The sequence below is a fragment of the Passer montanus genome, unplaced genomic scaffold (assembly GCF_014805655.1).
Source record: "Passer montanus isolate IOZ18808 unplaced genomic scaffold, ASM1480565v1 scaffold6, whole genome shotgun sequence".
Taxonomy (NCBI): Eukaryota; Metazoa; Chordata; class Aves; order Passeriformes; family Passeridae; genus Passer; species Passer montanus.
This window is the reverse complement of record NW_024371037.1, coordinates 8,749,944-8,766,137: the sequence shown is the minus strand read 5'-3', so window position 1 is coordinate 8,766,137 and position 16,194 is coordinate 8,749,944. Positions and strand designations below refer to the sequence as shown.

General features: G+C 35.8%; 1 protein-coding gene across 1 annotated transcript in view; it reads right to left on the bottom strand.

The window, feature by feature from the left end:
* Positions 1-2,530: 2,530 nt before the first annotated feature.
* Positions 2,531-16,194, bottom strand: part of CTTNBP2 (cortactin binding protein 2) — a 74,970-nt gene continuing 61,306 nt past the window's right edge. The window contains exons 17-23 of the mRNA XM_039726788.1: positions 14,787-14,965; positions 11,167-11,372; positions 10,751-10,936; positions 8,922-8,982; positions 7,906-8,038; positions 5,768-5,869; positions 2,531-4,114 (exon numbers count right to left, since the gene is read on the bottom strand). Coding sequence (XP_039582722.1) covers positions 3,956-4,114; positions 5,768-5,869; positions 7,906-8,038; positions 8,922-8,982; positions 10,751-10,936; positions 11,167-11,372; positions 14,787-14,965 — 1,026 coding nt within the window. The 3' untranslated portion in view covers positions 2,531-3,955. The remainder of the gene's footprint in view (positions 4,115-5,767; positions 5,870-7,905; positions 8,039-8,921; positions 8,983-10,750; positions 10,937-11,166; positions 11,373-14,786; positions 14,966-16,194) is intronic.

Here is a 16,194-nt window from a genome sequence, read left to right as displayed (position 1 = left end):
AGTAATTTCAGGCCTTTTAAAGCATTTTCCTGTATAATAATTTCAAAACTACATAATTTGTTCCATTTTATTTACCTAAAAAATGGTGATTATTTTTTAAATTTCTCTATTATAGATTTGGTATTTTAGGTCTATAATTACTTGGCTATGATTTAACATTTGGAAAAAAACCCACACCACTTTAGAACTGACGTACAATTGTTCACTAATGGACCATTAGTTGCTGTCTAAAAACATCTTGCAAATTAGGCAATACAATGCAATACAGTAGTAAGTTTCCTTTACAAACCCCCATGTTCTCTAAAACCAATTTCCCGTTCCTAGGATAAACAATATTTATACTAAGTTCATTCCCCAGGGCTCACTTCATCCTCAAAATACAACCCTTGTAAAATGCAGCCAGAGGTTTCTGAGTGATACAACAGCCTAGTACCACCATACCTTGGGCTCCCTTAAAGTCACTTCTTCAAGTCTCCTGAAGAACAGCCCACTTAGTAATTCTCAAGTCTCTTACCTATGCTTTGATCACCATAAATATCACTTTGGCCAGAGTTACGACCAAGAAAGTGATCCTTCATCCTTTCTTCAAGCATCTTCCACCATCAGAGGCTGTTTTGCTTCTCCAGTTCTACTGGAAATTTGGAGGGTTTTGGATGTCTTTTGTAAATCACTTGAGCTGTATCACAGGAAGAGATGTGCCTCAGGCCTGCTGGTTCTGCTGTTGCTGATGAATGTTGCTGCCTTTGCTGAATGATGGAGATTTCTTCATAGTTTCAATTTTGGAGTTCATGCTCAGCAACCCAAAAAAAAGGCAAATATTGTCCGACAGACTCAGACATTAACTTAAGGAATTAACTAAGGAACATAGTGCATGTTCTTGCCAAGAAATAAGACCCATTGGAGAGAAGCTGAAAGCTTTTATTTTCAGGACTGGCTTGAAGTGAAGAGCTGGAATGTTTAGTACTTACCAGAGTAGATGGATGAGGAGTATCTTTCATGTTTCTCTGGTTGAAGACATTGAGATGTGTATAAAGAATGTAGTGTAGTCAGATGAGGGCTAAATTAAAAGTCTTTCACTGCCCCAGTGGCCTGTCAAATGGATTCACCTGTAGAAGCTTCCCTATACTTTCTGAGATACTCCTCCATGGAGATGGGGTCTCCCTTCACTCACCTCTTTCAAAGTTATAGGGTAATAGCTGGGAGCAGATGCAGCATGGATGGGTGTGGCCCACCACAGCACACTCCAATCCTCTCTGCTTGAGACACAGAAAGCAAGGAAGAGAAAGGATTTTGCCCATTACAAACCCAAAGTGAGAGTAGCTGATATGACAAGTCACTCATGAGGAGTGCTGTTTGTAGCATCACAGGAATAACCTGAAAAGAGAGCAAAACCCCAAGCTCATGAACAGAGCCTGGCCTTGCTTCAGCACAAGTTATCACAAACCAAGTGATAAGCCAGCAGAGAAGTCTGCATGCCCACAGCAAAGTGTGTCACGGTTTTGTGGTGTTCACTCTTTGAGGGCAGGAATTGCTGTGGTCAAACAAGAGAGACTAGCACTTACTGCAGAAGAGAACCACCAGTTAAGGAGATCTACAAGATACTGTGAGATAAAAGCTGCAGGAGATCACAAACTGTGTTGAACTGACTGACAAACAAACAAAATGACAGCAGACAGAAGTCACAAAGGTGAAAGATGCAGATGGAGAGTTAGGACAGCAGGCTGAAAAGGAAGGATAATGTGGGCATTGAAAGGCAATGCTAAGTTTAGCAAGAGACCTAACTTTCACACCATGACCAAAGTTACTCTGTCCTCTGCAGATTTTTATGCACAGTACAGTACTGATTAGTTTTTACTCTCACAGACAATATGCAGTTTTAAAATATACCTCAAAGCATGCTTTGGGACACTGCCCAGTATCTTCCCACACAGAAGCACACTGTTAACTCTTGATCTAAATAAAGTGTGACATTTCCAAGGTGTATTTTAAATGCGGAACAAACCTGGCTTAGAAGCATTCAGGGTTTTTCTTTTCTTATAGCTCTTAAAAAAAAACAACCAACATTATTACAAATTCCGATGTTGAAATTTATGTGATCCTTACAAATAGTGTCTTCCACTTGTGTTCCTCCTTGGCCATGAAATCCATACCTGAGCTTCTCACACAAGCTACCACATCACTGCTCACTGCTTCAGCACATCAGGGATCCTACTTGCTGAGACTCACTGCTCCGACCTGCAGTGCTTCGCAGCTGACTCATTCTGCTAAGAACCACCAGCAAAAGCAGCATCCAGTTTTCAGCACAAAAATGAATAAAAAAATAAAAGTAAAAATCAATCTCTAGATAAATGATCTGTATTTGGTTACACATTAATATCACAGCAAACTGAAGTCTTAGTGAAACAGCAATTGCCTAAAACCGAGGTACTTTCTAAATATATTGCGCAGGAAATGATTTCAGAAATAAGCTTCTACTTCAATATCTGTAGAGCCAACACACACACACAAACTCAGAGAAAGAAAGACAATATGCCATACAAAGATTTTATTGACATGAGTCTGGGATAACTGTTTTATATACAAAGGCAAAGTGTTAGGAAACAGTTAATCCTTTCCTCCTCCAGGCTTATTTTGAGAAAAATGCTCTTTTGGATATTAGAGGCATATCACTGTCCAAATTCTCCAAATCATCTCCCACTAACCCAGCAGAAGGCATCTAAATCTGATCTCCAGAAAAGTCTGCACTTTCCCCTGCCTAACAGGTGAGTTATCTTGACAGCACACATTTCCACATTCCTACAATTCACAAGGATGTAACTGCAACTATTGTAGAAAGAGGCTGGGGAAATATGCCCTGCATAGCAACTGTCCCTCATGGGAACATGATCTACCTCAGTGGTGGAGAGAAAAATGACAAAGAGTTAATTTTAACTGCAACTCAAGTATAATTTTATAGCAATTACATCTTAAATCCACAACAGAAATTGATAATTACATAGTAACTCATTGCTACTACATTATCTTGGATAATACTGTAGAGTTAAGCTTTTGCTCAAATTCCTTGTCAGTAAAATCTGTTTCTGTAAAACACTTTTATTTCTCAGATGCTTTTAAAACACTAATGAAGCATATAAAAGTTTTTACAGTATACAAGAAAAACTAAGTTAATAAATGATCACATTTTCTTCAATTCTATCAAAGAGTAAGAGTCTGAGAAAAATAACTTTTGTTGCATTTTAATTTCTCAATCTCTTTCCTTTTTTAAGAGATGAAAGTTATAAAGGAAATTCATTACATTTTAGATGAAGAGAAGCTTGAGAAAAACAAAATCACAATTCAGCAGGCAGATGATGATGATGAAATCAAAGAATTTAATATGGCTTGTAGCTGAAAGTAATTGATCTGCAATTCCAAACATTTCAGTTATTGCCACATTCACTAATTTTTCATTAAGTGAAGATAAAATGTCCTTAAAATGCATGAACAATAGCTTTAAGCCATTGTTGTATAGATTGTGCAACTCATCTGAATGCAGATTAACATGTGAACTTAATAGAATATATTTATGTACAGTATATACACAAACAGAATCCTGTGGTAGGTACCCCTGAATATTATCATTTAAATAAGTAATTTTCATATTAAAAGAAGAAAAAACCCAACCATCTATGAAGGAGGCAAAATGACCATTTCTGAACTTTAAATCAATATAATTTCTAGCTGATGTACATAGAAATAAAACTGTGGTCCTGTACAAACTTTACATTACAGGGTAACAGTTTGTTTTTAAAAAATATTTACATATTTAAGTACTTGGTTCTTCACAATAGAGATTATATGAAAACAAAAATGGTAAGATAGGCAGGTTTATTTATTGGATTTTTATATTTGTTCTTTTTTGTGCAAATTCCAAATCTCTCTTTTTGTGTTATTATCTGCCTCTATTTGCCTTGTATTACTGCTGCTGCTTTTTTTTAGTATTCTGAGAAGGCTGGGTGACTTTGCTTCTAGGAACAGGAAGAAAAGATTTAACTCTTGAAACACCCAACTCTGTCTTTGATTTACTGTTGCTGCTTTCCACAATTTGACTGCTGCTGAGAGGACGCACTCCATCCTAGAAATAAAGGAAAAAAAAAGCATTTTGTGTATAAATAAGTATCACTATTTGACATGGCTGGGTTGTGTTTCCTTCATTTCAGCCAACATCTTCACAGAAAAATGTTTTATTTATATTCTGTATGAAAGCTTTTGACCAAGTTTTTCACAAACCTCCCAAGTATCTAAGCTTGTCTACTTGCAAGTCAATATAATAATGCTTTCTGTTGTTAGCAGGAATTTTTAAAGAAAAAAATCACTAGGAGAAATGTACAGTAGGAATTGGTAGGTAAACTGACTTAGCCAATTATCCAGGCATCACTAGTGTGTGAAGCTCTGATTTGGGATGCCTGAATGTGTTTAGAGAAATATTCAAAAGGAGTACACCTACTTTTGGATCTGCAAGGTTAAAATTATTTCTTTTAGTGGAGACTGTTCTATGGATTTAAAGTAAAATTACAGAAAGTACTCTAACTTTCTGAATATTTGGATATGAATAAAAATGATTGCAAGGCTGTTGACCCTGGGACTGGCTCAGCTGGTCAGAGCATGGTGCTGATTACAGCAAGGTTGTGGGTTCAGTCCTTGTATGGGTCATTCACTCAAAAGCTGGACTCAAAAATCCTTGTGGGCCCCTTCCAATTCAGAGTATTTGGTGGTCTGTGAGAGTCAGCTCTTTTAATGCTAAGGTGTGCTACTTAATCCAGTTTCAGGGATTTCACTGTGTCAGCAGAAAATGGTGTCTCCAGAAAACAATTTACTGCAGTCAGATAAAACATGAGGATTGGCCTCCAAAAGACCCATATCAAAGGAACACAGCAAAGGGCCTGGTAAGGGAATACAGACCATAGATTATGCCCTGGCTAAGATTAATTGAGCTCAGAAGCCCTCTTGATGTTCACAAACACAAAGAGCAAAAAAAAAAAAGGGAACAAAATGTAACAACAGAGAAAACATAATTTTCCAAGAGGACATAATTTCATCTTTCATTTAGTAGGGATGGTAGCGCCCACAAACATTAATAAAAATTTCTGAGAAGACGATGATAGTAGACTTACTATCTCTTCCAATAATATTCATCTTATCTTCCCACTCTTGAAAGTACTCTCAAGTTACTGAAGTTTATTTACATATGTAACATAGCAAGATGACTGTATATTTCAGCAAATAGTTAGGTCAAAAATAGGAACTGAATACCCCTAAAAAATGCTATTCTTCACAAAGTTTGGTAATAGCATGTCTTTTCAATATTTTTGCCCATGAGAGCTTTGACATCAGAGAAACCAGCAATTTTACATCAAGAATTTTAAAAGTGGTGCTTTTGCAAACTTACCGAATGACATTAATTGAGAGGAAACAAAAAACCCAGGTCTTATTTCTCTTCATATCTGATGGAAATAACTTGTAATGTCAAAAATACTTGGCCTGGGAAAATGGCTTTATGTAGAAAGCCAAAACTGAAAGCAAATACATCCATTGTTTTAATAAATCTTTAGCTTCTATTAAGACACATGAAAGAAACTTGGCACGGTAGTTTAGCAAGTTGCCTAAGAATTATGAGGGTTTTTCTTGTAATAAACAGGGCACTAATTGTTAGGATCCAATCAGAAATTCAGATTTGGAGAAACTCAAGACACCTTTCCTATCCTCCTGTACAACTCATTTCACCTACCTTTTGTGCTGTTGTTTTATTTGGGTTAGTACCACTTGCTGAAAATACAGGAATGTTCTGGGAGCTACTAAACATCAGTAACTCGTCCTTAGAATCTGCAATCTAAAGAAAGATAAGGAAATGGTGATTTTTTTAGTTATTCACAGAGATTATGTTTACATTTGCCAATTTTTGGAGGCTTGATTTTATTTTCATTGTTTCTGTACAATGCAATACCATAAATATCCAAAGAACAATTAAAACATCTCTTCTTTACTCTTGAGTGCATTTTTAGAAGATGAAAGATGGAGATTTCATATCAACTACAAATAGAGGAAGATTAAACATGCATTTCCAGAGTAATACTTCTCAGTGGAGCTTAAGGGTAGTATCCCATGAAATTTTACCCAGCCCCCAGGAACATCAGAGAAAGGAATGATCGTTTTCTCTTTCTCCTGCCATGTTTCTTCCCTTCTATTTTTCCTTCCCTTTATTCTATTTTTCATGACTAGAAAGTAACAGACAGAGCATGCTCAAGATGCTGTCCTCACTGAAAACTAGGTATTTTATCCTGGGGCAAGTTGATCCAAATGAATTCTGCAACTGCAAAAGTATTGAATCCCAACCCAGTGAAGGAAGCAGGAATATATTCGAGTGAAAGGGCAAATTAAAGAGCAGAAGTACTTTTTCTGTTGGCATCCTGAAATTACATCACACAAAGCATGCAACAGCACCCTTACTTCTGCAAGGCTCTACTAGATATCTGGGGAATTAACAACAGAAATTCCAGCCAAGGATGGTTCCACCCATGGTGAGGAAACTGAACAAAAGAGTTGACATCTATCTCCTTCCTTATCTAACCCGTATTTCCTTGAATTGTCATCAACAAGCAATTATACTTTGCATGTTATTAAACACAATTTTAAGTTGGTTACCATTTCTTTAAGCACATCCCATTCTTTTAAGGACAGCTACAGTAAATCCCTGTTAATTGACTAGTGATTAGCTTGCCAGCTTGGTGCATGTGACTCATGCATGTACTGTAAATACTTTAGCAAAAACAATCCAAACCAAAACACTATAATAAAGGGTTTCAATAAACAGGTTGAAAAATCTTCCCAAACACAATATTTATTTTTTTAATAAAAACTTGGTTGTTTTCTAAGAATAAACAGAATACTTAATAAAGCAAAAGTAATGGAAGCGCCGTTCAGGGAAATCCTAGGGGATGTCATGCACAGCCTAACTGGGCAATAGCCTGAGACTGACTCTATCCATGTTTCAAAAGATGTGGAACAGCTGCTCCAGTGTGAACACAGCCTGCTGTCACAGCCATCCACATCAGCTGTGCCAGGAGGAAAGATGAAAAAGAATAAATAACTTGAGCCACAGGGAAAGCTGCAGGGCATCGGTATAAAAGGAAAAATGAGAGATCCACAGCTCCACACTCAGCCTCAACATGTCTCCCATAAACACCCACAATATAGAATTTAGCCCAAAACTATGAGCCCTGTAAGCATCCTTCACCCTCTTTTGCCACTGGTAAAGAACTAGACCAATCCACCCTCTTGCTTGGGGCATGCCTATGGAGCAAAGGAGCTTTGAGCCAGTTCTGTGAAGGCTGATGGGATTGTATTAAACAAACCAAATATTCAATGCATATTAGGGAAAACTTTCTATGTCTTTAAGCTTACAAAAGAGTTTCCCACTGGGAGAAATGAGAGCATCAAACATAACAAGGGAACAGTAATGCAGGGATGGCTGTTCTCAGGAAAGTGGTCACTGACAGTTCAAAAAGCATTTGGCCAATGCTCTCAGGCACATGGTGTGACTCTTGGTGTGATCCTGTGCAGAGCCAGGTTTTGGATTCAATGATCCTTGTGCGTCCCTTCCAACTCAGGCTATTCTATGATTTCATAGAAATTTCATCCTTCATTGCAAAATCTTTACATGAAAAATTGGTGAAAGTGTAATTTAAAATAGTGTATGTTAAACCACAACACTTACCCTCATATATTAGTTGACTTTGGCTTATTCCCAAATAATGTAATAATTTTCTTCAGTTCAAGCAGGGCTTGTAAATCAAAAATTTATTTTAAACACATAAAAAACAACTGAATATGGTAATGTAGTAAATTATTTAAAAGCCTTGTGTTTACCTTGCTTATATCAGGCTCAGATTTGCTGGAACACATACTTTGAAGTTCCTGCACAAGATCTACTTCATCATCAGAACCAACAGACAGCCTTTGCTCTAGATTTAATGTTCTCAAATGATCCTTCTCTGAAGATCTGGTTAAAAAAAAAACCCAAACAATCAGAGAGAGCATTTAAATTAAGCTATTATACAGAATTTAAAAATAAATATTATAGACACCTCAAAAATAGTATTTTTTTTCCAAATTACCTTTACTACTACAAACAAAACCAAAATAACATCTGACAGCAGTAGTTGTCAATAATTATCTCATAATAGATCTTACTATACAAATTCTCTCTATTCTGAAAATCTAACAAAGGATTCCTCTTTCTAGTTTTTTCTCACTCCTCTCTTTTTAAGATGCAACAATCAATTTTATTCCACTCTGCTTTTTGGAAATAATTCCAAACACTTAAAAAAACCTCTGGTGTACTGGAAGCATAAATATTCTATTTTCTCTGTGCCTGTGAATAAGGTAGAACTGAGGTTTCAGACTGAAGTGAAGTCTCAAATGCAGTTCCCTCTAGCTAATTCATACATTTTCTCAGGGAAATTCTGTATCAGTGGGACTAAAATGCATGTACTGTTCCATCTTGAATTGCCATTCAGCAAGCTGAAATAGCCAGAGGAGTTTTTAAAATATAATGCCGGTTGATAAAAGCATACGGTCAACTTTTCAAGGCAGAGTAAGTGTTACATAATTTTCTTAAGTCATAGACTATTCTGTTACATAAAAAGACATGCAGTGCTGCAAGGCTTCAAATAAAGAAATGGATTCTAAAATTATACCAAAGTATATAAATTTTATTTCCTCTCAGAAATAAAAATTAAAAAATACTTCCTTTCTTCAGATATGGGACCAAAACATTACCAAAAAAACTATTGATCTATTAATTATAGTGTGCCACTGTACAACAGAATGCCATCATCTTTATTTTTTACGAAGTGTCACAAATACCAGAAATTAAAACTTACTTTGTGGTGAGAGAAGCTCTTTTCTTGCAGTTTGGTTGCAACACAGTCTTAGATTTTATACCTGCACAAAAGAGAGATTGACTTGTTAGTGTGTTACCATGTGTGTTGTTTTCTTTTTTCTAAAATCTATGATAAACAAGGAAAATGTGTTCCCATTTACTAACTAATTACATCAGCAGGGTCTGTCAAAGATCAGAATACATCCCTTGAAAGTGTTTAGGGTAGCATAAGGAGCTGCTGAAATGGCAAATAGGGGTTGGGTTGTCTAAGCTTTTGTGAAAGACAGGACGTGAGGTTTCCGTGTTAGGCATTTGAACAATCCTTACTGGTTCTTTCCAAGAGAAATTTCTTGTCAACAAGAAAATATTTAAATTTGCTTCATGAGATAAAATTAAACAATTTACCTTTACTGAAAACATCACCAGCATTTGATTACAAACAGAAGATTACTAAATTTAATTGACTGTTCCATTTTTAACTTATATTCACAGATACTAACTGGATTCCAAGAAAATTCTCAGGTACAAAATACAACATCAACCATCCCACTTCATGTTATGTTCATTATTTCTTAAATCCTCTTAGTAGGATAGATAAATTCACAATTCAAACAGAGAACTAGCAATCAGGACATCAGAGCTGCAGTCAGAAAAAGCAGACGTCTTTCTGAACAAGAGCTGAATAAATGAATAGCTCATTTTAGTGCTGCAAAGTAGCAAGCATCGAGTGTTTGGGTTCTTTGTATATGAGGTAATTGAGGCTAGAATCTTACTGCTCCTAAAATGTATATGTGTGTGTGTGTGTAATCCTTCTCTCTCTTCCTAAATCTTCCCTCTGAAGTAGTCACCTTTATTTTCAGAAAGCAAGTACTTTGGGTTTTTTTTCCCCCTGGAAGTTTTTCGGTTTTATATCATATACAATAATTACAATAATACTAAGTTTTCCTTCTAGAAATATGTCTCTTTTAGAAGAATTATGTTGCTTCTGAATATATCCATACATTATCTCTAATAATCCATATATTATCTGTGTAATAAACTGCTTATTATATGACTTATGATCTTGAGGTGAAAAGAATTTTCAAAAGAATCAGCCACTAATAACTTCCACATTTATACAGATGCATAAACTCACTTATACAAAGCCCTCTTTATCAAGCAACATACTGAAGATGATTGAAAAATCTTACAGTATCTGTGACTACACACTATTATTTACTTTTTTTTTTGCAACTGAAGTGAAAAACAATTCAAAATCTTCAATTTACACCCAAAGATATCTTTCTTCCACTTCATGGCTTCTAGATTATTCTACTCAATTTTTCTAGTAAGACTGAAAAAGGGATGCATGATCTGGGGAAGAATGTATTTATTTATTGCTGCCTGGATTCACTTGGTAGTAATTATTGTAGTGAAATTATAAAGTGTAAGGAAACTCAAAAAAGTATGTATACTGTAAATATGTAGTAAATCTATGGGGTACCAATAAAGTAATGAAGCTTTCTCTCATCTGGTATTGGAGAAGAGACTGATGCAGTGTCATTCCATACAGTCAGAGGTGGAACCACTGCTTATAATTGCACCACCTGAGTCAATGTCTGCCTCATTATTAGGCAATAGAAAGGGCATTAGGACAACCAAACTTACTTAGGACACCTCACAGTCACAAAGAAGTAATTTCTGGGGGAATGTTTTAGTGGTGAACATCAATATAAGTGCAATTTAATTGAAAAATTTAAATTCATTATGTAGGAGAAATGTTTGATTTGCATCTACACCATTTAACCCCCCCCACAAATTTCAGAACAGAAAATGAAAAGCTTTACTTACCTTCAGTATTTGTCTCCTGCTTATTCCATGACTGGGAGGACAAATGGCCTGACTTTTTGCGAGGACTTGTGCTCACTTTTCTCCAAGAAGCATTCTCACCTTTCTTCTTTCCACAATTTTTGTAGCTTGAAGCCACAGATAAAGGAAAACTTCCCCCCTTAAAATCTGCTATATAATTATCTAGCTCTGAAACAAAAGTAAAACAGTGTTAAGAAGAACTGATTGTGGCAAATGGTTCTTCTTGGAGTACCTTAGACAACTACTTAGTTAAATGACAGCAAATGCTTTTAACCCCACCACCTCCCTTCAGAAGTACAGCTGTGTTTTGTGGAAGTTTTAAAAATGGAAAAGGAAGCAGTTAAAAGCTCCAGTTCAGCAATGTACAATTACTTGGCTTTCAGACAGTTCACTCTTACCTGGTCTGGGTAGAGGACAGCCATGCAAAACAGCTTTATTCAGCAAGATACTGAGAGCAGCTTTAACAACAGCCTGTTGCCCTTGGCTAGGACTTTTTTTGGCTATTGCTTGTCCTGGTACAGATGATCTTTTCACAGAGGCTCTGGAGAGTATGGCTTCTTGTACTCTGGGAGCTATCACAGCATTCCATAGCTTGGACATCCACCTGTGGTACAAAACCAATACTTTAATTTCAAAAGCAATTATCAAAAGCTGTTATTTTATACTTTGGTAAGATATTAGATTTTGCATTTTAAAGAAGTATCCCATTTCAGAGAGGGACTGATTTTATTTAAGGAAGGGTTTACTTGTTGATTATATTAAACTATTTGATGTAAATTTCTTTAACTTGCCTTGACAAAATTACCACCTGATGCATTTCCTCCTTCAGATAAAGATTATAAAACATTCTTTTCATTTTAAGGCTAAAAAATGTCCCAGAAAGATGCATGTTCATATATATTAAAAATTTTTTTTTAAAGTGCATGGTAAAATTTCCATGCTTGCAGGTGTTAATTCCTAGCCTATTTGCTGCCAGCATGGAAAAAAGGAGGTATTCATTTATGATTGTACCCCTTCCAGTATTCTTCAACTTCCAAACTTGTCCAGTTTACAAGATATTTCTATTCACAGAGCTGCTTTGCTCTCACTCCTCTTTTGTTTATTTGATCTATGGTGAACTGTGTTTCCAGGATGCTGTGCATATTCCAGATTGTCTGGTTTAGAGACTGGGTCTGATTTTTAAATTCAAAATTTGATTAAAGGTTCTTCTGGGACTTTTGCTTTTTTAAGAGAGAGGCATTATGCTGTATTAACAAAGAAGTGAAAAATTTTTGTTAGGGAAAAATAAATGCTGTTTCTCATAACTTAGGAGTTCTCTGGGGATAAAGGCTAGAAATTTCAGACTTAGGGCTCAGCTCACATCTACAACAGACACTGAGACAATCTTTTTTTAGATCAACTCCAACTCTTTTTATTTATTTGTATACCCTCTTACAGGAGGAAGATTGTAAGATTGAGTCAGATGGTTTATATTAAAGGTCTGTAAGAAATTATAGGCTATCATGCCGTGTTCAGCTTTGCAGAAATCCATTCAGAAAACATGAAGGCTAAAATGTCTGTTTGACTTAAATGGATGATTTTGCTGGATATGTTGATACACTGAAGCCATCATTACCTGAAATATTATGATGACTTTTGGGGTTTTTTTTCCCATTTTTTAAAAAAAAGTTAGAATGCATGAGTTATTTGAAAGATATATTTTTTGTCAGTTGTGAAGCATAAGATTGAGCTTTTATGATACATAAATGCTCAAAGTGCTTTTATAAGCTTGATAAAGTTACATTACTAGAAAAATAATTAGTACAGTTGTTAAAATACAATGAAAAATGTGTATTGCAGATGGTCCTTGAAGGACCTTGAATCTTCCTTAGCATAATGTTGTAGATATTATTCCATGTAGTTACAGTCTGTTTCTGCTAGCTAAGCTACCAAAATAAACAATTACTTGTATTTTAGTCATAAAGAACTCTCTCTTTTCAATTTCTGCCTATGTCAGCTTTCAACATTTTGCAATACTGCCAGTATAAATGATCAGAAATGAATACTGCAAAGATAAAATTAATTGAGGCCATTCTAATCTAACAAATAACAGTGGATGGGCATGCTCTCTAAATAAAATTCCATCCTGGTATTTAAATTCAATTTTAAGTTTATGCTCATCTTGATCAAGTCCCCCATTATTTGATATAGCTGATACTTAGGAAAGGTAAAACACACCCCTCCCCTCAAAAAGGGCTGCAAAGTGAGTCATTCCTGTTGGAACATCATCTTCAGTTCCCTAAACCAAGAAAAAATGGAGTTAAAATTTTCTTCATTTATTCACTCTACTCACCAAAGTAGGTGAAGCTACATGAAACACGCAGCAGGAAACAATTTCCTGTCACACGCTCTCTGCCTGCCCTGCTGCTGCTCCTTCCTCTTGTCTCATGCTAACACTGAGCCCAGAGTGAACCCAATTTGTAGATAGCTGTCTGCTGTCCTGATAAATTGGACTGACTCAGAGAAGCTTTACAAAATGCAAAAAGCAGCAGAATAGCACAGTGGAGAGGAGGGGCAGGAGGAAAGGAGTGGTTAATTAGACTGAAATAACAGCAATCAGTGAGCTGCTAATTAAAAGTTATTAATTACATGACCATACTGTTAGCTATCATGCTGCTAAACTAAAAGTGCCCAGTAAGAGCTCACTGGAGCTGTGCTTTTTAGTTGTTTATTAGGGGACAAAAACTACATTAAAATGAAAAGTCAGCTGGCATATGACTAAAATAAAAGGCATTTTAGGGCTGTACTCAAAATAAAGCACTGTGAAACCAGTCAGAGTTACACTGAGAAGAAATCATGACTCAGAAATGTATAACTAAGATATCTAAAGAATAGTTTTTCTGTCCTCTGTTAATGCCACTGCAATAAATAAATTATTAAAACATTTCAGAGGACATGATTCAAAAGGAAGATGGGAGATAGATGCATGGTCTGCTTTATTCTTTTTTAATTTCCCAGTACCCATACAATTTCAAGTCAATCTTATGTCCACATTTAGACTTTGATAATTACTCTGAAGATTAGTATTTAATCTGTACTTGTCGAGAATAAAAAGGAAAAAAACCAAGCAACGTATCAAGATCTGCAGACAGAACATGAAATGAGACAGCCTCTGCACATGCCAGGCAAAGGCCCCTCCCTCGTGTGTTAAGCAGAGGCTCCTGGAAGAAGGGTCAGCAAAAAGTATTACAAGAGAAACAGGTCAGAGAAGGAGTAGAAGGGGTGACCTGACTGGTAAGAAAAGTTATGTCACATCTCCAGAAATCAAAGTTATACTTCAGCTCTGAGTAAGTTTGAATCTTAATTAGAGGCTCATTATCTTTCTGATACAGCCAAAAAACATCTTAGTGTGAAATTAATATAATTTAAAATTCTACAATAATTTCTTTTATCTTTTGCTAGCATATGGAGTTGGAATGTGATGATATTTTTACGCAACTGTAGGCAAGAAAAGCCAAAATTTCCATTATTTTTCAGTATTTTTTAATGTTACTGGCCCTAGCCAGTATGTGTAACTAAACTTATATACTAAACTAACTAAACTTATTGACCAGCACTGAACTCACCACACTGCCCTACTTACTAAGATATCTCTAAACTGTATGTATGTATGTTTTTAATTATACAACATATTTAAAAGAGTGAGAAATCATTTTCCAAACTTCCTTTATATAAAAATTCAAAAGGAGAGTTGACCAACTTTTCTTGAATCTTTTAACCTCTGTGTCATAAAATAAATGAAAGATCTCAAGAAGACTGACTTTGGTGCAGTGTTAGACACCCTTTTGCCACTTGCATCCTTCAGAATTGTCTTTCTAGTAACTAAATAGTCAACAGAAATTTAAACCTTTCAACAATTTCAATTAAATTTTTTTAAGGTTCCTGGGTCAGCGGGGTTTTGGGAGAAACACAACCACTACATTTGTGGTAAGTATCTAGCTGGTACTGAACAGCATCAAACAGGAAACAAAAATCTTACTTGACTGTTGCTTGGCTGTGCCCTGGAACCACAGGACAGGAGAAGAAATGCTTTGGCCCCATCAGTGCTTCAGGTGCTCCTAGACGTGATAAGCAAGAGTTCAGCTGGTGCCAAACAGCAAGAATCCAGTCTATGATCTTGCACACAGGATCACATGGAGGAGGTACTTTGCCTCTGAACTGCAGGGAGAGAAGATGTTTGACATGGCATAAGACCAGAACTAAAAACACTTTCCTTGAAACTCCAGGAAGGCTTGGGTTTTTTTTTTAGTTGCATGTGTTGCTATTAAAAGATCAGGAACAGTCAAGAACAGGTCAAAGCTTTTTATAGAATATAATGACATCTTGCTGTATTAAAACTTATCTTCCCAACTACACTTCAACAGATACATCCTTATCAATAAACTGACATGCCTTTACTTTCTTGTGGGAAACTAAGGCAGAAATTTTGGTAGTAGTGGTTTTCTACAGTGTTTAATATTAGGATTACAAGAGATATGTACCATATACAATGCAATGTATATGATACAAATGAGGCATTATGAAAAAATGCCCAACTGCACTGAACAGGAATATCTGATCCAGACATATGCCCAGTGGATTTCCATATTGATTTTAGATCTAGTAGCAGTGAAGAAAAGATGTCTTCCTCTAAGACTTGTTTTTTTAGTCTGTCTTGTTAAGGGCAAATTATTTAGTGCCAGAAAAATCTCCTGTTTCCTTTGACTTCAAATTACAGTCTTTCATCATCCTAATCCTAGGATTATCCTCTGTAACAATTTAAATTAAAGGAAGCATTAAAAGATGTACAGGGATAGCAAATGACAGCATTGAAGCCAGAGCCTCTTGATAGAGTCTATAGGCAGACTTAAAGTAGCAAAACATTAAAACTCTTCCCATATAACCTAATGGTTCAAACTAACAGGAAAAGAGCTTTTCACCTGAACACATGAATATTACAGCACAAATAAGGTATCATAATACAGAGCAATGATCTTTGAAATAGTCTGTGCTTCTAACAATACATGTGTTTCTACTTTGCTTTAGAGTTTTGCAACAGATTAATCTTTTATTTTTGACTTTGCAATCCACTATTTTAAGTCCTGTACCAACTGGCATTTGAGTTTACATATGGCACATGTATGAATTTCAAAAAATGTGCTACCACACTGGGCATTTCAATATTTAATTAGGGAAGATACAGGAAGACACATGGCTCTTTTTCTCCAAATAGCCACCATCTGCATATATGCTCAAGAGAAACTAAACTTAATGAGATTACTAACCAAATTCTGTTCAACTTCAATCAGAGGTAGGAGCCTATTACATAGTCAAATTCTAACCTATTACACTAAAGATTTCTTTCAAGCCCAAAAAAATAGCCCGAAAATTACATCTGTTATGTGATG